We start from the raw sequence: 24523 nt of genomic DNA on the forward strand, positions 1-24523 counted from the left end.
TCATTACTTGAAGTGCATCTTGGAGTTTGCTAAATGCAGTGTAGTTCACCAATTCGGAGGGGCACAAGGTAACAATCCCCTAAAGAATTCTCTACGAATATCAGTTATAAGGGCAGGAGGTGACAACTGAATGTGGATGAGCAGATCTTCTTCAAGCATCCTGACCACAATGCAACTCTCAATCCTTTGGGTGACATAGTTGATTGGTCTTCCAGCCAACTGAACACCTGTCAGGTTGGCGAATGTGTTGGATCCGCTCCTTATGACCATGTGTGTACTTATCATTCATAGTGAAAGGTGAACATGAGATCAACAAAAGTTTAATAAGTTAAAAGTCTTGCATGCAATATGATGATTACTAATTATTCTGTTTAGGAACAACAGAATCTTTCACACATTTTTCACAGAAGTGTTCACATGGAAAAGGCACTTGTGGTTCTGGAACCTTTCACTTTCATTGACATGCAAATTCTTTTCCATTTCCAGACAGTTGTGTGTAACTTCTCAAAAGCAGTGCTTAGCTATTCTGGCGTACATTTTATCAATAATGTGAACTACTCTGGAGAACATGCTGCCAGGGAGGTATGTTTGTTGACTGCTTCAAGCCTGAATATTCATTGTAATGAGTGGCTGAAAATAATACGGAGCTGAATTTTACAGATGGAAGTAGGAGTTACAGACTGATCACCACCCCTGCAGCTCCACCCTCCCCTCCAGAAAAAAAAAGTCAGACATCAGCTAATCCACATCAAACAATACTGGCTCACAGTAAAAACGTGCTGCACACAACCTTAACTCAACGTGAGAGACTGAGATTTTTTGCCATTTAGTAAGGGGAAGCCCTCATAAGAGTTACTGGCCAATCTAGCTGTCTCAGCAAAACCAAACCTCAGTCATAGCAGCTACTGGAATCAAGCCCCAGGTGATCAGAGCCCAAGTGTCCAGATCTAGGAATAGACTGGATTTTAAGCAGGCGCATGAGGCGGGGTTGGTATTTGCTTTTTGGTGGGCCAATGGGAGGTGACATAAGCTGGGAAACATTTGGGATAGGGTGCTTCCAATGCACAGAGGGAAGCCAGCAAAGTACGTAACCTATGCCCACCTTCTAGCATTTAACCAATTTGGTTAAAAAAAGCTTACTCATACCCAGATACCCATGCCAACCATTTTATTGCGAATGAACTCAATTTCTTGTTCATTATGTTTTTATAAGTGGCTGATGGCTTGCCATTTCCTGCACCTTCCCACCTACCATTTTATGGAGAATGATACAGGATTGGGTGCGATGGCAATGGGCTAGTTATCTATCATAGTCTATGTGCCCTTCCTGCTGAAAACCCACCTGGTGGTGGACCACAAAACCTATGGATTGTTGCCAAAAAGGTAAATAGGCTTAGAGCGCAGGGCAAGTTGCAAAATAATTTGGCTTTTTAATGTAGATCCTGAGATGGAGGTGCCATGTTGCATTCCCTGATCCCTCCCTGCCAAGCAAAACTGTCATCAGCAAATGAAGCCTCCCTAATCACAGCTCCATGTACTTTGGTCTAGCGTGAAGTGTTCTCGAGTTGAACACAGATTAATGCTTGTGATACTTGTCTTTATGAATCTTGGCTCTCTCATGTAGCTAAATCTATTTGCAATGCAACACCTTTGTAACTTTTTTTTTAAAACAGTATGAATAGAATGAAATGCTATAATTTGTGATTGGCTCGTTTGAATAGTTTATTGTATGAAAAGGTGAGTGCAACAGAGAAAAATTCATATTGGAGATATTAGCATTCTACAGGAGCACAAAGTGTGCCACTGGAGATCACACATGACTGCAAGTACAGTTCTGAATTGTATTCCTGAAAGCATTTAAGATTTAAATAAATTTGCATGGTGCATTTGCAAAACAAAACAGTAAACTGCTTGAATGAAGGAACAGTTCAAACCATTGATCTCCAGTACCTGAAAGGGTGTTTTCCCATTGTTTCCTGATTAGCTCTTCCAACGTTTCAATCACACCTCGCCAGATGTCATCGAATATCTCTGCTGAGGCAGCATCTTTAATACAGGCATTGGGAGAAATGGGCGGAATGCCTCGTTTATTTCTCCTTCGAGCAAGTTGAACATTCTTTTGTTCCAAACTCTCATCATCACTAAAACTGTAATTAAACAAAATAAGTTCCAGGTAACTCCCTCCAAAGGAAGACAGTTAATAATATGACTGTATCACTGGGCTTTGTGTACAGTCTATGTAGCAAATGAGGTGAAAGTTAGGACTGCAGATGCTGGAGATCAGAGCCAAGATTAGAGTGGTGCTGGAAAAGCACAGCTGGTTAGGCAGCATCTGAGGAGCAGGAAAATCGACGTTTTGGGAAAAAGCCTGACCTGCTGTGCTTTTCCAGCACCATTCTAATCTTAGCCATGTAACAAATGAGCCTTTTTAATCTCTGTGAAAAGAATAATTCTTTAAAATATTAAGATTTTATCTGTATGGTTGGAGGAAATGGGACAGGTTGAAGAAGGAATCATGCTTTGAGTTCCAATGCCTTTCCTTCCAACCAGGGATAACTACATTCAATTTAAGAACTAATACCTTTTGTGTTAAGTAACTGGGTAACTTACAAGTGGAAAGCATCCACATGGTGCAATGGTAGTGTCCCTAGATCGGAGTCAGAAAACCCAGCTTCAAAGTCCCACCTGCTCCTGAAGTTGTCATGACATCTTTGAACAGGTTGGATAGAAAAGATTAACACAAGTAGATGTTCCATCTGGACCTTCTAGTGTTCCCCAGCATCATACAGATATCAGTCTTCAATCAATTTGATTCACTTCATGTGAAATCAAAGCACCGAACACTGCAATATTCAAGCAATAGTACTGTAGACATGTGTTTCAAACTTATCATGCCTCTTAGCCAAGCTTGTCCAATACAATAATAGCATCTACTTAACAATGTGGAAAATTGCCCAGTTATGTCCTGTGCAAAAAAAGCAGAACGATTCCATCATGGACATTTATAGACCCATCCCTTGTCTGCTCTTCATTATCAGTAAAGTGAAAGGTGTCATCAACAAGCATCACTTGGGTCTAGATTAGAGTATGCTGGAAAAGCACAGCAGTTCAGGCAGCATCCGAGGAGCAGTACAATCGACGCGTCGGGCAAAAGCCCTTCATCATCACTTGCCTAGCAATAACCTGTTCATTGAGACTTACTCAGTGAAAGCCACTCAGTTCCTGACCTCATTACAACTTTTCCGCAAATATGAATAAAAGAACAGAAATTCAAGAGGTGAGGAAAGAAGAACCACCCTCAACATCAAGGCCACATTTAGTCAAAAGTGCCATCAAGAAGCTCTAGCAAACCTGGAGTCAATGGACATGAGGAAGAAAATTCTCACTGGTTGGAGTCATACATGCCACATAAGAAGATGGCTGTAATTGCTGGAGGTCAGTTATCTCAGCTCCAGACCATCTCTGCAGGAATTCCTCAGGGTCGTGTCCTAGGCACAGACATCTTCAACTACTTCATCAATGAACTTCCTTTAATCATAAGATCAGCAGTCGAGCGTTCACAACACTTAACAACATTTGTGACTCTGCTAATGCTGAGGCAATTCATATCCAAATGTAGTGAGACCTGGACTGTAACTGGATTTGGGCTGGCAACTGGCAAGCAACATTCACATCACAAAAGTACTAGGTGACCACCAGTAAGGCAGAATCTAACCATCACTCCTCAACATTCAAAACATTACCATTGCTGAATTCTTTATGAACATCCTGGCGGTTACCAGTGACCAGAAATAGGACTGGGCTTGCAATTTAAATACTGTGGCTACAAGATCAGATTAGAGGCTTGATATCTTGCAGCAACTCACATCCAGACTCCCCATCCACCATCTACAAGGCAAAAGTCAGGAGTGTGATGGAATACTCACCACATGCCCCTGAATGTGTGTAGCTACAACAACACTCAAGAAACTCGATTGACACCACAGTCACAAATATTCACTCCCTCCATCCCAACGCTCAGTAAGTGTGTGTACCATCTACAAGTTGCACTACAGAAATTCAATCCACAAACACTTTTATCCAGAAGCACAAGGGCAGAAGATACATGGAACACTACCACCTGCAAGTTCCCCTCAAAGCCACACGCCATCCTGACTTGAAACTATAATACCATTCCTTCATTGGTGCCAGACTGAAATCTTGAGACCCTCTTCCTAACATCACTGATTTACCTGCACCAAAAAGAGTGCACTGATTCAGCTCACCACCATCTCCGAGGAGTTAGGGATGGGCAATTAATACTGACCTCGGCAGGAAAGTTCACATTCTCTGAATGAATTTTTTAAAATGCCCAGTTTTAGTTTCATATCGTTCATGATGGCCCCCCTCAAACTAAATGCCTCAATTCAAATTACGTCCTTAAGGAAAAATAGGCTTAAAGGAAAAATGGTTCTTCAGAACATTCATATCAGATTCGAAACATTCATTCCATTTCTCTCTCCCACAGATGCTGCCAGATTTGTTCAATTTCTCCAGCACTTTGTTTTTGTTTTATATTTCCAGCTTCCTTGGTATTTTGCTTCTATTTGTGAAATGTTGGTACTGTGGTCAGACAGATCTGGCGACACTTTTATCCAAATTTCAGAAAGTTAACCTGCAGGCATAACCAACAAATGGCACATTCGAGTGAGAGAAGTAAATAAGTCTCCCAGGAATTGTGCAGGGCTTCAGACAGACTACTGTGTATAATACTGGTCTTCTTTCACAAGGAAGGATATACATGCCCTGAAGGCATTATGACCAAGGTTCACTCAATCTATTCTTGGAATGAGGGAGTTGTCCTATGGGAAGAGATTATGCAGGCTTTTCAATAATTTTACTGAATTCCAGGAAATAAAGATGAACTAATTTAAGTATATTGTTATTTTAAGATGCTTGACATTGTTGATGTTGTGAGGAGATGTACCCTGGCATAAGTCACAAAATTAATACTCAGCCATTTAGTACTGAGATGAAAAATATGTCTTCATTCAGAGGATCTGAATCTTTAGATTTCTCTACCAGAGAGAACAATAGATGGTCAATTTTTGAATATATTCAAGATTATTTGAAAATCTATCGACCTGAAGAATGAAGTGATGTGAGGAGTGTCGGGGTAGGGGCAGCTAAGGTGGAAGATCAACAATTACTGAATAGTTAAACAGGCTTGAGCAGCCAAATAGCCTTCTCTAATTCTTATCTTATTACATTTTTAAAATCAGAGACAAGTCTTCTACTATCTTTCCCTGCTGCCTGTGATTTTAATCCAATAATTAATGTCAGTTCTTGCTCAGACCATTGAAGAGTTGGCTATACCTACTGGTTAACTTGCTGAAATTTAGATACAAGTGTATCCAGATCCCTTTGAACACAGTACTAACATTTCACAAATAAAAGCAAAATACTATGGAGGCTGGAAATCTGAAACAAAAACACTGTTGTGATTGGAATGAGGTTGGCCATGTGAATCTCATTGAGTATGAGCTCCCTGATTGGCCCACATTAACAGCCCCAGTCAGGGAACCCTGGCTGATAGATACATTAGATTAGTTTCCCTACAGTGTGGAAACAGGCCCTTCGGCCCAACCAGTCCACACCAACCCTCCGAAGAGTAACCCACCCAGACCCATTTCCTTCTGACTAATGCACCTAGCACTATAGGCAATGTAGCATGGCCAATTCACCTGACTTGCACATCCTTGGACTGTGGGAGGAAACCGGAGCACCCGGAGGAAACCCACACAGACACGGGGAGAATGTGCAAACTCCACACAGACAGTCACCCGAGGCTGGAATCAAACCTGGGACCCTGGTGCTGTGAAGCAGCAGTGCTAACCACTGAGCCACCATGCCAACAAACAGGAATCTCAGGGATTCTCCTCATTCAAGGGACTGGCTCTGAACTAGCTCGTCAGAGTCCATGTACTGTGCACGTATAGACAAAGGGTGACTTGGTGACGGGATATCAGCCTCTGTGGAGTTTTTTCAAACAAGAAATGCTGGAGAAGTTTAGCAAGGCTAGCATCTGTGGAGACAGAAATGGAATTAGTGTTTTGAGTCTGTGACAAATGTTCAAAGAACCTTTCTTCCGATAAGCCTACTTTTCTTTAAGAACGTATTTTGGATTGGATGTTTACTTTACGAGTAGCCATCATGAAATATATGAAACTAAAACTTTAGGCATGAGCAGGGAAAAAAACGATAGGAAATGGTGGCACAGTAGTTAGCACTGCTGCCTCACAACACCAGAGACTCGGGTTCATTTCCCGCCTCAGGCAACTGACTGTGTGGATTTTACACATTCTCCCCGTGTCTACGTGGGTTTCCTCCCACAGTCCAAAAATGTGCAGGTCAGGTGAATCGGCCATGCTCTATTGTCCATAGTGTTAGGTGAAGGGGTAAATGTAGGGGAACGGGTCTGGGTGGGTTGCGCTTCGTCGGGTCAGTGTGGACTTGTTGGGCCGAAGGGCCTGTTTCCACACTGAAAGTAACCTAATCTCAAAAAAAATTAGAGAATACACAACATTATGAAGTAGCAATAAAATTGCAGCAAAGGGAAATTCCACAAGCTGACGTTATCGAACCAAATTGGAGTAATAAATGACACATGATGCATTCTGTACATGTTCAATAAGTACATTTTGTTTGTTGTTCCATTTGAAGAAAAAAAAACGATTATTATATAATTGAATGGTCAGGGGCTACTTGCTTCAAGGAATGATAATGTAGAAAGAACTGAAACAATTAGTTTTTTCTGAAATAGTTTCAAATATTTAATTTTGTTGAACTTAAAGAAAATAACCAAGTGAAAAATTGGTGCACATTTCAGATATCAACCTCAAGCCAATAAAGTTACACTGACAGCATTCACTTAATTTGGAACTCAGTAGATATTAAGGAAAGTTAGTTTAAAATTTAAAACCTAGCTCATCTGGAACTTGTACATTCTGAATTTATCTTTGCTGTGATGTTTCTCTCAGATTTAACAGGGACCTCTAAGCAGATGAGAAAGACATGCACCAAAAATCTATGGGGTGTCTCTTTAACTCATCAAATTTGATTCCAATGTGATAATTGAGAACAGTCTGTTATTTTAAGCAGTGGCCAGAATGGGGAGGTTGTTGTGATTTTCCCACCAGATCAAACTAAAAATAAATCCTTTTTTTGCCCTTAGTCAAAAGAGTAGGAGCTGTCCTGCAAGCCTGTAAAGAAAGTTGCAGCATTCCGGCCCATCTTATTCATCATGAGATGCTTTTTACATCCCATCCAAATCTTTTACTCAAATGCTTCTGGTTCCTGCCAGTGGTCTCATGCTGATTAACATTACACTACCTCAAACAGGTTAAGTACCACTTCATTTTGAGTTAGCACCGAATGAAGAGTTCTGGGCAAGGACAGAAGTCAAAACATCCTCAGGTTCATACAGCTAAGATCATGGATGATACACTGCTTGTTTTGATGCCCACTTTCTGAATTATTGGCTCAAGTTATAATTGGAACTTTTTTCCATGAGTTATAAATTTCTTCACAAGTTTGCATGCAAAGCTGTATCAAACGTCGGTGGGAAATCCACGTACGTCACATCATCGTATTACCCTCATCGACCCTCTTTGTTCCTATTCAGGAACTCTGCCAATTTAGGTAAACACTATTTTCCCTCAAAAACCCAATACTGGCTATCTCTAATTATTCCATATTTGTCTAAGTAACTACTAATTCTATCTAGAACTATTGTTTCTGGATGTTTCCCCATTACCAAAGTTAAATTAGCTGATTGCTAATTGAAGGGTTCATCCTTACAACTTTCTTGGATCGAAGGTACAGTGTTTGCAGTTCTCCAGTACCACCTGGGAAGACAATAACCAAGGCTGTAATCATCATCAAAAACAGGAGTTGCTGGAAAAGCTCAGCAGGTCTGGCAGCAACAGTGAAATCAGAGTTAACATCAGAACTGAGGAAGGGTGACCAGACCCGAAACGTTAACTTTGATTTATCTTCACAGATGCTGCCAGACCTGCTGAGCTTTTCCAGCAACCTCTGTTATCGATTCTAATTTACAGCATCCGCAAGGCTTTTGGCTTTTAGTATAATCATAATCTTCACTTACCATTCTTTACTGTCATATGCAAAATACTCTTCAATCTTTCCATCCACATCAAAGATCTCTTCCTCTAGGAATGAGAAAACGGAGGAGTCTGAATCGAGGGAACTCAAAGTGGAGTTTGATTCCAAGCCACTGTGATAAGGAGATTGTACAGGAAGCAGACGTAGGCCTGACAGGCTCAGCCTGAGAGAAGAAATATGTCTTTATGGCACATATACCCTAATAAAAGGCATTTATTTAATATGACATTTTTAGGGTACAGTAGCATTTCTTACATGTAACTGAAAAAAAAACCAAGATATAATAAATGATTGTTCGTTTACAAAATGTTATTTAATATGATTTCCTAAACTTTTAATTATAGAAAATGGAGAACAGTAATTTGATACAGTAATTAATTTAATAAATGTAATTGACCAGGATCATTGTTGTACAAAAATTATACCAGAGATCAGTTGACAGTAGAAAATTCTTTCAGAATGTCCACATGCCCGTTTAATCTGTATGAACTTACTCCTTCATATTGCCAGTGCTATCGCAGAAACTAGATAATGTCCGAGTTGTTATGGAGTTGCTTTCTCTGCTCTGGAAATGTTGAAAACCTTCATCTTTCGGCATCAAGAGCTGAGTTCCCAAAATCCTGCATCATGTACAAAAGGCATGACTGAAATCAAAACACCTAGTTAGCTCTATTATTATTCACCAAACAAGTTTTCTGGCTTAATTAGGATCAAACAAATGCACAAAAGCAAAATATAGAAACAGGAAAAAAAGCACAACTTACAGTTGCATTGTGCATTTGATGTAGTATAATTTCCCAAGTTGCTTTCCACAGGGACATTACCAAACAATCTGACAGTGAGCTTGACCAAACGTTTAGGCAGAGAGTTGGGTTTTAAGGAGCATCTCAAGAGAGGAAAGGGGGGTGGGGGTGGGGAGTGGAGATGTCCCAAAGCTTATAGAGTTCATTTTGAAACACTCACACGAGTGTTAATGTAGCTCACTGATATTTTCTAAACCTCTGGTAGTGAACCACTAATGTTAACTGAGGGCTACAGCTAAACATCATACCAAGAAGGGCTAAAACAAACGGAAATCCACATTAAAGGATAGTCACCACATTTCGGATATAAAATTGAGAGGTGTATGGTTGGGTAATGAGGACTATACATCATTTGATGTGCCTAACACTGCAAAACCTAGCACCATTAAATACACACACTTCTATTAAACAGTAAGATAAAAGTTAATCACAACTATTAACAATATAGTATTACAGGATTAATGCTTTTTTTAAATAACATGATACCCACCACCAATTAAAACCCACTGTGCAGGTGCCAAAGTCAGTAAGACCTCAAACAAACACCACACCCTGGCACCACTGGGTAGGTGTTTGACATTTACAACCAAAGGTCAGTTTGCTAAAACCTGTCACGAAAGATTTCTATGAGTTCAAGTGTCAGGGAGTTGGTGAGTCTTGATAAATCTTATGTGAAAGTTTTATATTGCTGTACTCCAAGGCTCGAACCATTTATCATGTCAAAAACAAAACATGCAGTCTTGGATCCTTTAATCAGTTCCATAAATTCTTTTGCAAGATAGGTGTATTTACAGACTTTCTACACCTAGACAATAAGAATCAAATTAACCAGAGGATGATACAATTCGATCTTCTGTATTGGTTTCAGAGCAGAGGCTTCTAAATTGGAAACCCAGTTCTTAAGCCTCTATAGCCAACCCCCATCCACAACATCTGCCCACAGGCCATTAGGCATCTTTCTCTTTCTCCTGTGGAATGCACTCGATGTCACTGCTCAATGTCTAGTGTTTTCCATGATTGTATAAAAAGGTTTTCCTTTTACAAGTAAATGGAAACCTTTGGTTTTTTGAGATATTTATTACCAGACTGGTATTGTCTCAATATGATTGGACAATTTTAAGATTTCTTTCCATTCCAGAGTACGAGTCACTCAAAAAGGTGATATTATCCATGAAAGCAAAAGCAAAGCAGTTGATTCTTATGTTATTTACCGTCATGGCCCTCGTAAACTAGCTTCCTCAAGAATGCACCATAACCGATCTAATGCAATATAAAAAAATCCCTTGTTTTATTCCTTGTTCTATCTTAATTGGATTGGCTTTAAATCATCTGGCTTCCATTACAATTGTGTCATCTACACACAAGTCCTCAATAAGTTGTATAAAATTCTTTGGTGGAGCGACTCACTGCAGAGCTTTCTTGCGTTATGTATAACCGACTGAGTCAAACCCCTTCGCGAGATCAATGAAAGTAACTGCAAAGGTAACTGCAAATCGACTTGCAAGGTGATTGGTGAAAGAGATTTGGCACAAGTTAGAGTAGAGTAGAGTTTCAGATGAGACCAAGAATATAGAGGCATAAGGTGGGAGGTTCACAAAGAGAGTCACAACAATAAATGGGTCTATAGCGCAGGTTCCCAAAAACTATTTGTCAGAACATAACATTGGCAGAGGAATTGTTATCTTTGGTGACATCCAATTTCATATTTTTCTTGAGTAAACAAAGTACTCCAGGTGCTGGTTAAAAAAGATTGGATACACATATCAACTGAGGCAGTTTGGATCAATGAAGTGTGACTGGTGATTCGTCAGAGATAAGGACTTTTCTCAGCAATTGGTTACTGCATCACCTACAGGAACCCTCAATGTTTGCTCATATTGTTTATTTCCATTTCCATGATTTCTCCTGTTCCAGTTTCAGACCCAATTCATCCCTGTGTCTTAACTATTCACAAATCCCTTCTTTCTCATATTTCTTTTAGTTCTTTGGTGCAATCATCTTCTTGGTGAAAGAATCGAAGCATGATACAACACAAATGGTGAACATTCAGCCCATCAGCTCTCTGTCAGTTCTTTGAAAGAGTTTAGTTCTATTCACTCTCCATACAACCCAGCATACTTGCCCCTTCAATCTCCCTATTGAAAGCTATTATTGAATCTGCTTCCACTGCCCTTTCAGGTAATGCATGTCATGTCACTTCTAAACATGTTACAGATCGTTCTGCAAAACATTACCCCTTGTTATCCTCTTCTTTCTTAGTGCATTTAAATGATCGTTCTGTTCTGATAAAAAAAAAGTTATTCCTCTAAAGTTAATGCTGTTCTCTCCAAAGATATCGAACGAGCTGCTTGATATTCCCAGCACATTCTGCTTTTATGTTAGATTGTTTTTTTGCCCTGTTAAAATGTAGATTTTATTTCTCAATAGGAGTGAAAATATGAGAAGTTTACATGAAGGGCCCCCAAATAACTGCTCAGGAGTCAATAGCTGGGTTGCAGAAAATAGAGACTACCTGTTGCCTCTTCTAGATTCCATAAATGACAAATGATCAGACTTTAGACTCAAAGCTTCATCGAGCCTACTTCTTTTCTATTTTTTAACCTATTTTTTCCATTAAACCTGTTCAGAGAGATTATTACACAGCCCTGGAGCAGATGGGACTTCAGCCTCCCAATCCAGGGACACTATCACTGCACCATAAGTGGGCCGCTTTCTTCCACCTCACCATGTTAGTTGTGGAAAGACAAATTGTTATTTGGCACATGGTTGCAATGCAACAATGAATGAAGGACCCCAGGATATATATTCACAGAACAACTGGTTTCCAGCTTTTTATGAATAGTAGAATAACCTAATAAGTACCATCCCGCCACAGTTATTTTACCATTCTTGTCATGCCAATGTCGATCAGAACCATCACAAAAGTGTTTAGGCCTCCCTTCCCACCAATGGGCTCGCAGGGAGTGATGAAAAGGGAGACCTAAACATTTCTGTGACAGTTCTGATCTACTTTGGCCCCCACAAAGAACAGTAAAGTAACTTCCCAGAGGGAGACAGCCGTAAAACTTGCAAATGACATCTTCTGGTCTGACTCGTCTACATATTTCAAAATGGAGCTCTAGTACATCCTGTATTTTAATTTCCAAAAGTGATTAGATTCTTACTGGTTTTCCATCTGGACTATCTTCCCACAATGTGACTCATTTCTGAGCAACTTCAACCTGGCAGGAAAGCCAGCGCTGTTCAGGCACTGTTAAAATTTACATTGGGTCCTAATGATAGCCATGATCTCCAACCTGCTTATTTGAAGGGTCCTGTCAGATTCAGATTGGTGTCTTTGTAATTAGGATCAACTCAAAACAGTTTATTAGCTGATCAGGCATGTTAAGTACCCAACCACCTGGCTTCTGCTGAATGGCTAAGTTGTACCTTCTGTTAACTTTTTCCCCCCTCTTCCCTGCATAAATGGATATTTTTGATGTATTGTTTCAGTTGACAATGCTGTTGATTGTATTCTAGAGATAAGTGACATATTTATATTTCTTAATTACTGACCTGAGCTGGGGTGAACGTTCCGTCCATTCCCGACACTCTGTTTGAATGCTTTCAGTACGACTGCTAACCTTTCCCTCAAACAGCATCTCATCGATTTCCCAGAACAACTGGTGCACTGTTCGTGTGTTTGCCTTGTCAAATTCCTGAAACCCAAGCACAATGAGTCATTGCTTGCTAGTGATGTCTCTTAACAAAGTAACTTGTACTATCTTTGATTGAGTTATTAACTGGTGCCAAGTGAATTTACTTGGACTGATTCAATCAAGACAAACCTGAATTTAATTTGTCCTCATCCATGAGAATACAACATCAGATAGGAAAAGTATATAAATGATTTGGATGTGAATATAAGAGGTATGGTTGGTAAATTTTCAGATGACATCAAAATTGGCGACAGAGCGGATAGCGCAGAAGGTTATCTCAGAGGACAACGGGATCTTGATCAGCTAGGAAAATGGGCCGAGAAGTGTCAGATGGAGTTTAATCTAGATAAATGCGAGGTGCTACATTTTGCTAGAATTAATCAGGACAGGACTTCTACACTTAATGATAAAGTTTTGGGGAGTGTTGCTAAGCAAAGGAACCTCTGCAGGTTCATAAGTCCTCAAATGTGTTGACACAGGTAGACAGGGTAGTGAAGGTGGCATTTGGTACACTTGCCTTTATTGGTCAGGTTGTGGAGGTGCCGATGTTGGACTTGGTTGGACAAAGTTAAAAATCATACACCACCAGGTTATTGTCCAACACATTTATTTGGAAGTACAAGCTTTTGGAGCACTGCTCCTTCATCAAGTAGCTAATACTAGCTGCCTGGCAAAGGGATAGCATTCTGAAAGCTTGCAGTTCCAAATAAACCTGTTGAGCAATAACCCGGTAATGTGTGATTTTTAACTTTATTGGTCAGTACATTGAGTACAGGAGATGGAGGTCATGTTGTAGCTGTACAGGACATGGGTTAGACCACTTTTGGAATACTGTATTTAATTCAGTCTACTTGCTATAGGAATGATGTTATTAAATGTGAAAGGGGTACAGAAAAGATTTACCAAAATGTTGCCAGGGTTGGAGGGTTCGAGTCTTCAGGAGAGGCTGAACAAGTTTGGGCTATTTTCTCTGGAGCATCAGAGACTGAGGGGTGAAATTATAGAAGTTTATCAAGATCAAGAGGGACATGGATAGGGTGAATAGTCAATGTCATTTCCCTAGGGTGGTGTAGTCCAAAACTAGAAAGCAAAGGTTTAAGGCAAGAGGGTCACAATTTAAAACAGATCCAAGAGGCAACTTTTTAACGCAGAGGGTGGTACGTGTATGCCAGAGGAGGTGGAGGAGGCTGGTACAATTACAACATTTAAAAGGCATCTGATGGGTATATGAATAGGAAGGATTTGGAGGGATATGAACCAAATGCTATCAAATAGGACGAGATTTATTTAGGATTTCTTGTCAGCATGGACAAATTGGACCAAAGGGTCTATTTCCATGCTATACATCTCTACAACTCTATGACCAACATTTACACAAGTTTACGTGACAAGACTGACATTTGCAAGATGCAAAATCCAAATCAGATTGTAAACTTTGCTACATTTTGATAGATTTAGATGTTTTTGTACTACTATGGGGTGGAAGTCCATGTCCTTGGATTATAGGCAAATGTGAAAAACTAGGATTCCAACACAACTTAGATATATTAGCTCCAGAAAGTAACATTGTTACAGTGGAATCATAGAGATGTTCAGCACAGAAACAGACCCTTCAGTCCAACTTGTCCATGCCATCCAGATATCCTGACCTAATCTAGTGCCATTTGCCAGCACTTGGCCCGTATTCCTCTTAATCCTTTCTTTTTATTCATATACCCATCCAGATGCCTCTTAAATGTTGTAATTGTACTAATCTCCACAACTTCCTGTGGTGGCTCATTCCATACATGCACCCACCCTCTGCATGGAAAATGTTGTCCCTTAGGTCCCTTTTATATCTTTCCCCTCTCACCCTAAACCTGTGCTCTCTAGTTTCCTAGATTAGATTAGATTCCCTACAGTGTGGAAACAGGCCCTTCGGCCCAACAAGTCCACACCAACCCGCCGAAGTGTAACCCACCCAGACCCATTCTCCTACATTTACCCCTTCACCTAACATTACGGGCAATTTAGCATGGCCAATTCACCTGACCTGCACATTTTTGGATTGTGGGAGGAAACCAGAGCACCCGGAGGAAACCCACGCAGACACGGGGAGAATGTGCAAACTCCACACAGACAGTCACCCGAGGCAGGAATTGAACCCGGGTCTCTGGCGCTGTGAGGCAGCAGTGCTAACCACTGGAATCTGGAATCTCCCACCCCAGGGAAAATACCTTTCCATTTATCCTATCCATGTACCTATCCATGATTTTATAAGCATCTATAAGGTCGCCCCTCAGCTCCAGGGAAAAACAGCCCCAACCTATTCAGCCTCTCCCTACAGCTCAAACCCTCTAACCCTGGCAACATCCTTGTAAACCTTTTCTGCACCCCCTTCACATTTCACATCATCCTTCCTGTAGCAGGGAGACCCCCAGAATTGAACGCAGTATTCCAAAAGTGCCAATAATTAAATAATCTGAGACACAGTCCATGGTAGGTGGATGAGTGTGTTGCTGGGTAGACAAGCATTCATTGTCTATCTCTGGTTGCCCAGACAGCAGTTAAGAATCAACGTTGCTATGGGTGTGGAGTCACATGTGGACCAGGCCAGCTAGTTTCCTTCGCTAAAGGGCATTAGTGAACCAGATGCATTTTTCCAACATGAGGAATAGATTCATGGTCACTATTAGACTCTTAATTCCAGACTTTTTTTTAAAATTGCATTCACCATTTGCCAAGGCAGGATTCAAACCCAGGTCCCAAGACTGTTACCGAAGTCTCTGGATTCACAGTCCAGCAATAACACCACTTGGCCATTGCTTGCCCAAGTAACATCTAAATGAGGCTCACACACTAAGCTAATTCTTTGTCATTGACATAAAAGTTTTCTTTCTAATTCTATTTATATTGCATAAGGTAACAGGATGTTACACAACTGACACTGAAATTCCCGTAACAGATTGTGGCAAATGACAAGGTATTTTTACCCTGCCAGTTAAATCTCTGTTATAGGGTAAATAGACTTAACTAAAATGCTCAAATCATTCAAGATGAAATTGGAAAATACTCCACTCCTGCATGCAAGCATATGTTAGATTATCAATTTCTACTCTATATCGGTCCCTATGGTGTAGGCTTTGCCACTAGCAGGGTATTTGGCTTTTGCTTATGTTACCTTACCAAAAGATCTAGATATGCACAATGAGGCATTAAAAGATTCAGCAGACATTTATTACAGTTTCAGAAATACAAGTATATTACAGGTAAAGGCCCTACACTGCCTGGGCTAATATTAAACTATTCGGTTACAAAGATTTGCACATTTTAATCAGCATAGAACACTTCATATAGGCCCAGTAAGATAGAGTCTGAGACCTTCATACCGTCAGCTCACATGCCATCATATGGTGATGTATCATGAGTACGTCTCTCCAAGTCATACTATATACTAATTGTGAGTCATAACGCAACATTTCCAGTACTGTGCATGGTAGCAAATATCCTTTACACCCTGTCAGTAACTCACACTATCCTTATTTACCTGTCTATAACTCCCAGCATGCCTGTCATCCTGTTTTTAATTCCAAGCATCTTTGTAACCTAATGTTTAACTCCCAGTATTCTTGTCACCTCTCTCTAACCGCTTATGCACTGCGGAAAATTCCCAGTATCTTTTCTTCCTATCCAATATTCTGACAATTCCAGTCAACCTGCAATACTTACATCATCTCTCCAGGAGTAAACTGAACTGCGCTCTGTGGACAGGCCTGTTGTATAACTCTGGATTGCAGACCAAGAATGATGAAGGTCTGCTGGTGAGGTCTGCCCACTTAATGATTCAGATACGATGGACACATTACTGAAAGGAAACAAAATGTTACTTTGCATCATATGATAGGAATTCATTCAACCACTGTAATATTAGAATTTTAAAGTAGAACACCTGCATTCCCTAGGAGAAAGTGAGGACTGAAGATGCAAGAGTGTGGTGCTGGAAAAGCACAGCAGGTCAGGCAGCATCTGAGAAGCAGGAGAACTGACTCTTCCTGATGAAGGGCTTATGCCCTGAAACGTCAATTCTCCTCCTCCTCGTTTGCTGCCTGACCTGCTGTGCTTTTCCAGCACCACACTCGCGACACCTGCATTGCCTGTATTTTCTCAAATATCTTCCAATTATATGGTGACTTTTCCCAACTTCTGGTGTCCCACAGCAAGTGAAGTTCTTGTGAAGTAAAGCTACAGTTGTAGCATAGATCTTGTACTCAGCAAGGCCCCACAAGCAGCAATGAACTTAGCACGGCATCTTCTTTTGGTGTTAGCATCAAGATACTTTCCCTGCTCTTCTTCAAATAGTGCTACAGGCTCTTTTCTGACAAGATGGTGCTGCAGTTCAAAGTCTCACCTGAAAAGTAACAGTGAGACGTTGACAGTGGATCACTCAATCCTCAGGCATTTCAGCACAGATTCTGTGAAGTTTCTGTATCGAGATTTAAGTACATGACCTTAATAACTAGAGTGCTCCCACTGAGCCAATATGTATTTTCAGGCATTCATTTGTGTCTTGGAAGATTCTATTTAACTGAGTGGTCGAATCAGCATTTCATTTCTAAATGATACCAAACTCCTGGACAGAAATAGGTACTTTTCTGGCCAGTATCAGGTCTCCCACATGATGACATTTCCCCACTTCCCCAAGCCCCGAGACTGGAGATTTTGTCCCTATGAATTGAGACTTGCAGTCCCACCAGAAACAGTGGCTTTTGGGAATGATCCTTCGCAAGGGATCAAAGCTGGAGCCTAGAGAACGGCACAGGATGGGGACTGTTGAGAATGGGTTGTTTATGACGGGCAGATGCGGATGTGAAGACAAGGGCAGACTGTGGGTTTTTAAACTGGACAGTATTCGGAGAGCCATGGGTGCTGCATGCAAGTCTCAAATGAAATACTGAAATACTGGTCGTGTCTGGTATATTTGCTTTTTAATGGCTCATAACTACTTTATGACATCCCACCACCAGTGAGCAGAATGCTCCAGATCAGACCCTTCCCACCCCCACCAGATTGGAGACAGACATCCTGATATGGAAATCAGAAGCAGATACTCCACCCAAATGCCCCTCCTCCTCCCTCCTGGCCATCGGCTTTGACTTATTACTTAAAAATTACTGTGCTTTTTTTTTGAAGCGTCTACTCAGTGCAAATACACCAACAAACACACCTGGTCACAGCTCACAATAAAACTAATTCCCATTTACATTCATTATTCATAGCATTACAGTTTCTCCCAAATTATTATTTCAACAACTCATGGAAACATTTTACCTGTTGTAACTCTGAATTGCTCCTTGAACATGTTCAGTGAAATTAGTTGGAAGCGAATCACTGGTTTTCTCAGGAAAGTGATGACAGTCAACTCCTTTTGATATTCCCTTTCTGCTGAAAATTAAAGAGCAAATAATGAAAGTAACATCATCTACCTCTTGACATTTTTTAAAAATTCTCTCCTGGGTGTGGGCAACCCTGGTGAGGCCACCATTTATTGCCCATACCTAATTGCCAAGAAGGTGGTGCTGGTCAGATGCCCCTTGAACCGCTGCAGTCACTTGGGGGTCAGGAGGGGTAGGGACCACCCACAGTGTTGTCAGGAAGGGAGTTTCAGTATGTTGACCCAGTGACACTGAAGGAACTTGATAACTGCAGAAAATAAATCCGTCCTGCTACTGTGTGGCTGTTTCAGCAGTGCTGTTGAAAGGTTGTTGGGACAGTTTCAGATGTACCAGGACCTGTACTTAACTGCATTATAGAGACTGTGGGGGGGGGGGGGGGGGAGAAGAGAGGGAAAGAGAGAGAGAGAGAGAGAGAGAGAGAGAGAGAACGCGCTATTGTTGGGGAAATGGAGCAAAGAATGAAATCAATGAGTCCCTGCCAAGGCCATTAAAGAGAAGGACAGACTTCCTAAACTGTAAGGTCTCACTCAAAAACAGGCATATCTTTGCCACAAGTATATCAGCAGTATCTAGCTGACAGTAGCAGACATGGAGTTTACCTATTGATTCATCACCTTTTGATGATGAATCCCTCCCTTGAATTTTAAACTAGCTCTCAGAGCGGACTGGTGGGAGCAGCTAAACCAGGCACATCCCCAATCCCTGGCCAGCCAGCCCACAGCAAGGTCTCCTGGCAGAATGAGGCATCCCCACAGATGCACCACAAAGAATGCTGGCCTGTAGACACGGTCAGAACATTACACAGGTCTCCAGAGAACTATAATTAAAGAACTGTAGATTTTTCTAAAATGAAAACAGGAGTTGCTGGTGAAACTCAGTAGATCTGGCAGCACCTGTGAGAAGAAAGCAGAATTAACTTTTTGAGTTGATGACTCTTCATCAGAGTGGTTAGCAGCTAGGAAAAAGTGGGATTTATGCTGAAGACAAAGTTAGGGGAATGGTGGGGTGAGATGGAGGGATGGGGACAGGTGAGCAGGTAGGTGGAAATGGAGGGGGGACAGAGAGAGAGAGAGAGAGAGAGAAAGAAAGAAAGATATGAAAGGGGTACGTAACAAGCAAATTATGGATAGCAGGCCTGGGCAGAAGCAAAGCTGAATAAGTGGTAATAAGAGGTAGGAATAGGAGAATGGATGAGCTGTACTAAAAATAACCCATATCATAACAAGACGGGTATGGGTGGGTAAAAAACATGGAAGGATGGAATCAGACTTTAAACTTATTGAATGCGATGTTGAGTCCTAGAGGCTGCGAGATCCCCATGTGGTAATGACATGTTGTTCTTCCAGGTTCGCTGGAGCACTGCAGAAGGCCAAAGACAGAAACGTTGCTGTGGGAGCCAGTGGTAGGCAACAGGAAGCTCTGGGTCATTTTTGTGGCCAGAATGTAGGTGTTCTTCAAAGCAGTTACCCAGTATGTGGTTTATCTCCCCAGTACAGAAGAGACCACACTATGGGCAGCGAATGCAGTAGACTAGACTAAATGAAGTGCAGATAAATCACTGCTTCACCTAGAAGGTGTGTCTGAGACCTTGGATAGTGAGGGGGAAGAAAGTAAATGGGCAGGTATTACACCTTCAGCCAGTGTGTGGGTGTGTGGGGAGATGTCGGGAATGGAGGAGGAGTGGACCAAGATGTCCTAGAGAGACTAGCCCCTCAGAAGGCTGACAAGGAAGGGGAAGGGAATGTTTGATCCTGGCATCCTACCGATAGACTCAGGGCCCTATCGACCACAGTAGCTGGGAATCCACAGTTGTGAAAATGGGGGATTTTTTTTTTAAAAAGGCTCCTCTACAGAATGTGGCATCACATTCTACAGTCTGTGGATTACTAGGTCACGATGTCATCGCCTCCCCTTGAGGGAAGAGGTGAACAATTAGCCCTCAGCCCCAGCCCCAACCATCATCTATTCTAGTACATTTCATCATTCAGTATGCTGTGTTTTGTTGAAACTGTTACTAAATTTCTCCTGATATATTTTGCATTCATTATTCTATCCAGGATAGTTTAGGTTCTCAGTGGAATATCTCCCTAGATGTATCCTGTAAAAACTTAAATCTAACTGAACCCGCAAGAATCATAGCACGATTTCTCCTCGCTGGCTGGCTGCTCTTATCCAGTGGGTCCAAAATCATAGGCACCTCAGGCTTTTCCATTGCAATACCAGGGATGCATCTGTCACTCAACTGCAACTGAATCACCACCCCTAAATCTTTAAAGCTGGCAATCAACCATAACGCTGAGCTGTGACCAATAAAATCATTGTATACTTTAAGTCAACCTGTTCAGAGATGTTACAAAACACCTCTGGGACTTGAACCCAGTATTCTGGCTCAGAGGTGAGACAATAAAGCTTCACCACTAGAGTCCTAGAAAAGCACATAGTACTTCATAAAGAAATGGTCACAGCTGGTTTATTCTTATTAGGTGACAACATGACTTGATATTTCAAGTGGGTTATTTCTAATTACAATGAAAGCTCATTATCATCGGTACCACTCTGATCCAGTCAGCTGGTGAGGGACTGACTTGACACAAGTACACAGAGTTGTCTATTGGACTACACTATGTTGAAATATCATACAGTATTGTTGACCGACAAACACCAATTTGTTTTTGCCTTTTCCAGGAACATTGTCAGAAATGCCTAACAGATAACCAATTATGAAGATCACTAAAATGTTTTAATACATTAGGAGTTTTTAATTAGGCTTGATGTATACTGAGAAAATAATAACACAGGCTAACTTGCAATCAGTCAAAGGCAAACAGGAGAGAAAAAGGCATATTCCTAATGCATCCTTTTAACTGATGTCAGCTGAAGTCTCTACCAAGGAAGTGAAAAAAAAACAGCCTCTGTTCAAGATAAGCCGTGTAGATAAGAACAGACATATCTCCTTACATATTTTTCATATTTTTCAACAATGCAGCATATTTCTCGATGGCTCCTACAATCTCTGCTTTTTCCAAGTTCAAATTGATTGTGCTTACCAATGTTTGTTGAAAATAACTGAGTGGCAATTGATGTGTGACTGGATTGAAAAAAACCTATTAACTTAGTTGGTAAAGGGCTAAAATTTAATTTCAATTCTGTACGTGGGTTAAAGGAGGCACAACATCCTAAGCCTGAATCCAAAGCTGAACAAATTTGACATTCAATGGAAAATTGCTAGAACAAAACTATCCTGCAATACAATGGCACCACATTGAAAAATCAGGAAATTAATATAGACTTCGTTATCTATAGAATGCTTATTAATGCTTGTGTAAGTTAATTTTATAGAAGTAGAGAGTGTTTTTCACCTCCTAATAGAACGGATATTTATAGAAACAGCACAATTTTCCTTTCTGTTAAAATCATCAGAATCCAGTTGATAATGCCACTGACAATCCACTTAATTGGCAAGTGAAAACCTACTCCATAGCGTCATTTCAGTTTACTGCAACCATGTCGAGAATGGCAAGTCTTCAAAATTCCATATTTCCCAATGTTCCTGGTGGTTCTGTTGTTATTAAACCCCTCAAATTTAACAAAATAATCACAAGAAGATTTGCACTCAGAGCAGAAACATTAACTCAGAGCCACTACTTCAGGGTGCAGGACACTGCATCTCCAACACACTGCCCCACCTGAACCATCATCCAATCATCTTTTGAAACAATATTAGCATGAAAAATAGTTTACATCATGCATTTTGAGAAATAAAATATGTTTGACTCTCAAAACACACAAATATTCTCCAGTAAATGTGCCCATCACAAATCTATATGGTGTTTCTGGGATGTGAAAAGGTGCTATAAAAATGCATATTTTTGTTTTAAGTAGCAACTGAACAATAACACCTTGCATTTAAATCACCTCTTTAAATATCATAAATTATGCCATGGCTCCAACAATCATGGTTTTGATTAAAATTATGTTACTGATTAACATAACTTCAGGAGTTATTTTACATGTTTTAAAGGTGTGTTTCCCTGGTTACAGATTTGCAATATGAGGACAATGTTACTTCAGGTCAGAAACTCATTTCACACCATGCCTTCCAAAACTAGGTTGTGCTTTGCCGTATTGAATAAAACACTTCAGTATTAACTGTGGGCTTTGTTTGTACAATCCATCAGTTTGTGCTTAGTGATGTGGCACTTGTTTAATCTTTAACCCAGCTATTGCTGGAAACTAAAATGAATTTAATATCACAATAAAATATTGGGGAATGATTATATTATACATAAATGAAAACTGAAAATAATTATTTTGATATTTCTGGGTATAATATCATCTTATCTTATATTCAAGAGAGGTAGTGGCATAGACTAGTAATCCAAAACCCAGGCTGTTGTTCTGGGGGCATGGATTCAGGTGGGGAAATCCGAATTCAATAGAAATCTGAAGTAAAAAGCTAGTCTAACAGTGACCTTGTAATGGTTGACTGGTGTAAAAGCCTATCTGGTTCACATATGCCCTTCAGGGAAAGAAATCCACTGTCCTTGCCTGGTCCAGCTTACGTGCAACTCCGGCCCCACAGCAATATGGTTGGCTTATCACTGTCCTCTGGGCAATTAAGACATGGATAATAAAGTAAGCGACATCCTCATCCCATAACTAATAAACTAAAAACTAATGAATCCTAAGCTTCATAGATGCTATCTGACCAGCTGAGCATTTCTAGATCGGATTCCTAGATTGTGCTGAATTATCAGGTATTAACTTTGTTCAAAGACACCTATGTATGTGTATAAGCAAACAACAATTAATATTCAACCATGCTTTCTCAGATTTTAATCAACATGCTTGGATATGTTATAATACATTTCTGAGCAGTCATAATGTGTGACACTAGAAAAGCACAGTGGGCGGCATGGTGGCACAGTGGTTAGCACTGCTGCCTCGCAGCGCCGGAGACCCGGGTTCAATTCCCGCCTCAGGCGACTGACTGTGTGGAGTTTGCACATTCTCCCCGTGTCTGCGTGGGTTTCCTCCGGGTGCTCCGGTTTCCTCCCACAGTCCAAAGATGTGCAGGTCAGGTGAATTGGCCATGCTAAATTGCCCGTAGTGTTAGGTAAGGGGTAGATGTAGATGTAGGGGTATGGGTGGGTTACGCTTCGGCGGGGCGGTGTGGACTTGTTGGGCCGAAGGGCCTGTTTCCACATTGTAAGTAATCTAATCACAGTAGGTCAGGCAGCATCCGAAGAGCTGGAGAATCAGACATAAGCCCATCAGTATCCTTAAACGTCAACACTTCTGCTCCTCAAATGCTGTCTGATCTGCTGTGCTTTTCCAGTGCCACACTTTGACTCTGATTCTTCAGCATCTGCCATCCTCACTTTCTCCGACACTTCTGTGGCAGACAAGACTCATACTTGGAACATAGCCCAAAAGTAGGGAGATTACCACTAGAATACAAAAGCCCTAATTATGGTTTCTATCTTTACCGCAGATTGATCTTTCAACATTTACACGAACATTGGGGGAGGAAAGGATCAATTTTAGTGTCAGTCTTTCTACAACTGAATAACCTGCTGCTATTCATACCAAAAGGTTACAAGCACCTGAAATGAGAGAGAGCATGCGAGACAGATTGTTGGCTAATGGCTTACAAAGGACAAAGAAAATTTACAGCCCAGGAACAGGCCCTTCGGCTCTCTAAGCCTGAGCCGATCCAAATGTACTCTCTAAACCTGTCGCCCAATTCCTAAGCACCTGTATCCCTCTGTTCCCCACCTACTCATGCATCTGTCCAGATGCATCTTGAATGCATTTACCGTGCCTGCCTCTACCACCTCTGCTGGCAACGCGTTCCAGACACCCACCACCTTCTGTGTGAAGTACTTGCTGCATATATTCCCCTTAAACTTTTCACCTCTCACCTTGAAAGCGTGACCTCTCATTATTGAATCCTTCACCCTGGGAAAAAAAACCTCTCTATCCACCCTGTCTATACCCTTCATGATTTTGTAGACCTCAATCAGGCACCCCCTCAATCTCCTTTTTTCTAATGAAAAAGAAACCTAACCTACTCAACCACTCTTCATAACTAGCACCTTCCACACCAGGGCATCGTCCTTGTAAATCTTCTCTGTACCCTCTCCAAAGCGTCCACATTCTTTTGGTAATGTGGCAACCTGAACTGTCCACAGTATTCTAAATGCGTCCAAACCAATGTCTTGTACATTTTTAACATGACTTTCCAGCTCTTATACTCAATACCCCATCCGATGAAGGCAAACATACTATATATGCATTCTTGACCACTCTATCCACCTGTGCAGCAGCCTTCAGGGTACAATGGACCAGCACTCCAAGATCTGTCTGCTCATCAACTTTTCCCAAGGCTCTTCTGTTCACTGTATAATTCGCTCTAGAATTAGAC

At 41.0% G+C, this 24523-nt stretch overlaps 1 protein-coding gene across 4 annotated transcripts in view; it reads right to left on the bottom strand.

The window, feature by feature from the left end:
* Positions 1-24523, bottom strand: part of LOC140477186 (protein FAM149A-like) — a 118243-nt gene that overhangs the window by 31268 nt on the left and 62452 nt on the right. For 2 of the 4 annotated variants that reach the window (XM_072570647.1, XM_072570666.1), the window contains exons 2-7: positions 17972-18082; positions 16373-16508; positions 12522-12664; positions 8658-8783; positions 8147-8326; positions 1951-2147 (exon numbers count right to left, since the gene is read on the bottom strand). In XM_072570647.1, coding sequence (XP_072426748.1) covers positions 1951-2147; positions 8147-8326; positions 8658-8783; positions 12522-12664; positions 16373-16508; positions 17972-18082 — 893 coding nt within the window. Of the gene's footprint in view, positions 1-1950; positions 2148-8146; positions 8327-8657; positions 8784-12521; positions 12665-16372; positions 16509-17971; positions 18086-24523 lie in introns of all 4 variants that reach the window. The other 2 variants (XM_072570638.1, XM_072570657.1) reach the window with 1 other exon arrangement.

The sequence above is a fragment of the Chiloscyllium punctatum genome, chromosome 1, assembly GCF_047496795.1.
Source record: "Chiloscyllium punctatum isolate Juve2018m chromosome 1, sChiPun1.3, whole genome shotgun sequence".
Taxonomy (NCBI): Eukaryota; Metazoa; Chordata; class Chondrichthyes; order Orectolobiformes; family Hemiscylliidae; genus Chiloscyllium; species Chiloscyllium punctatum.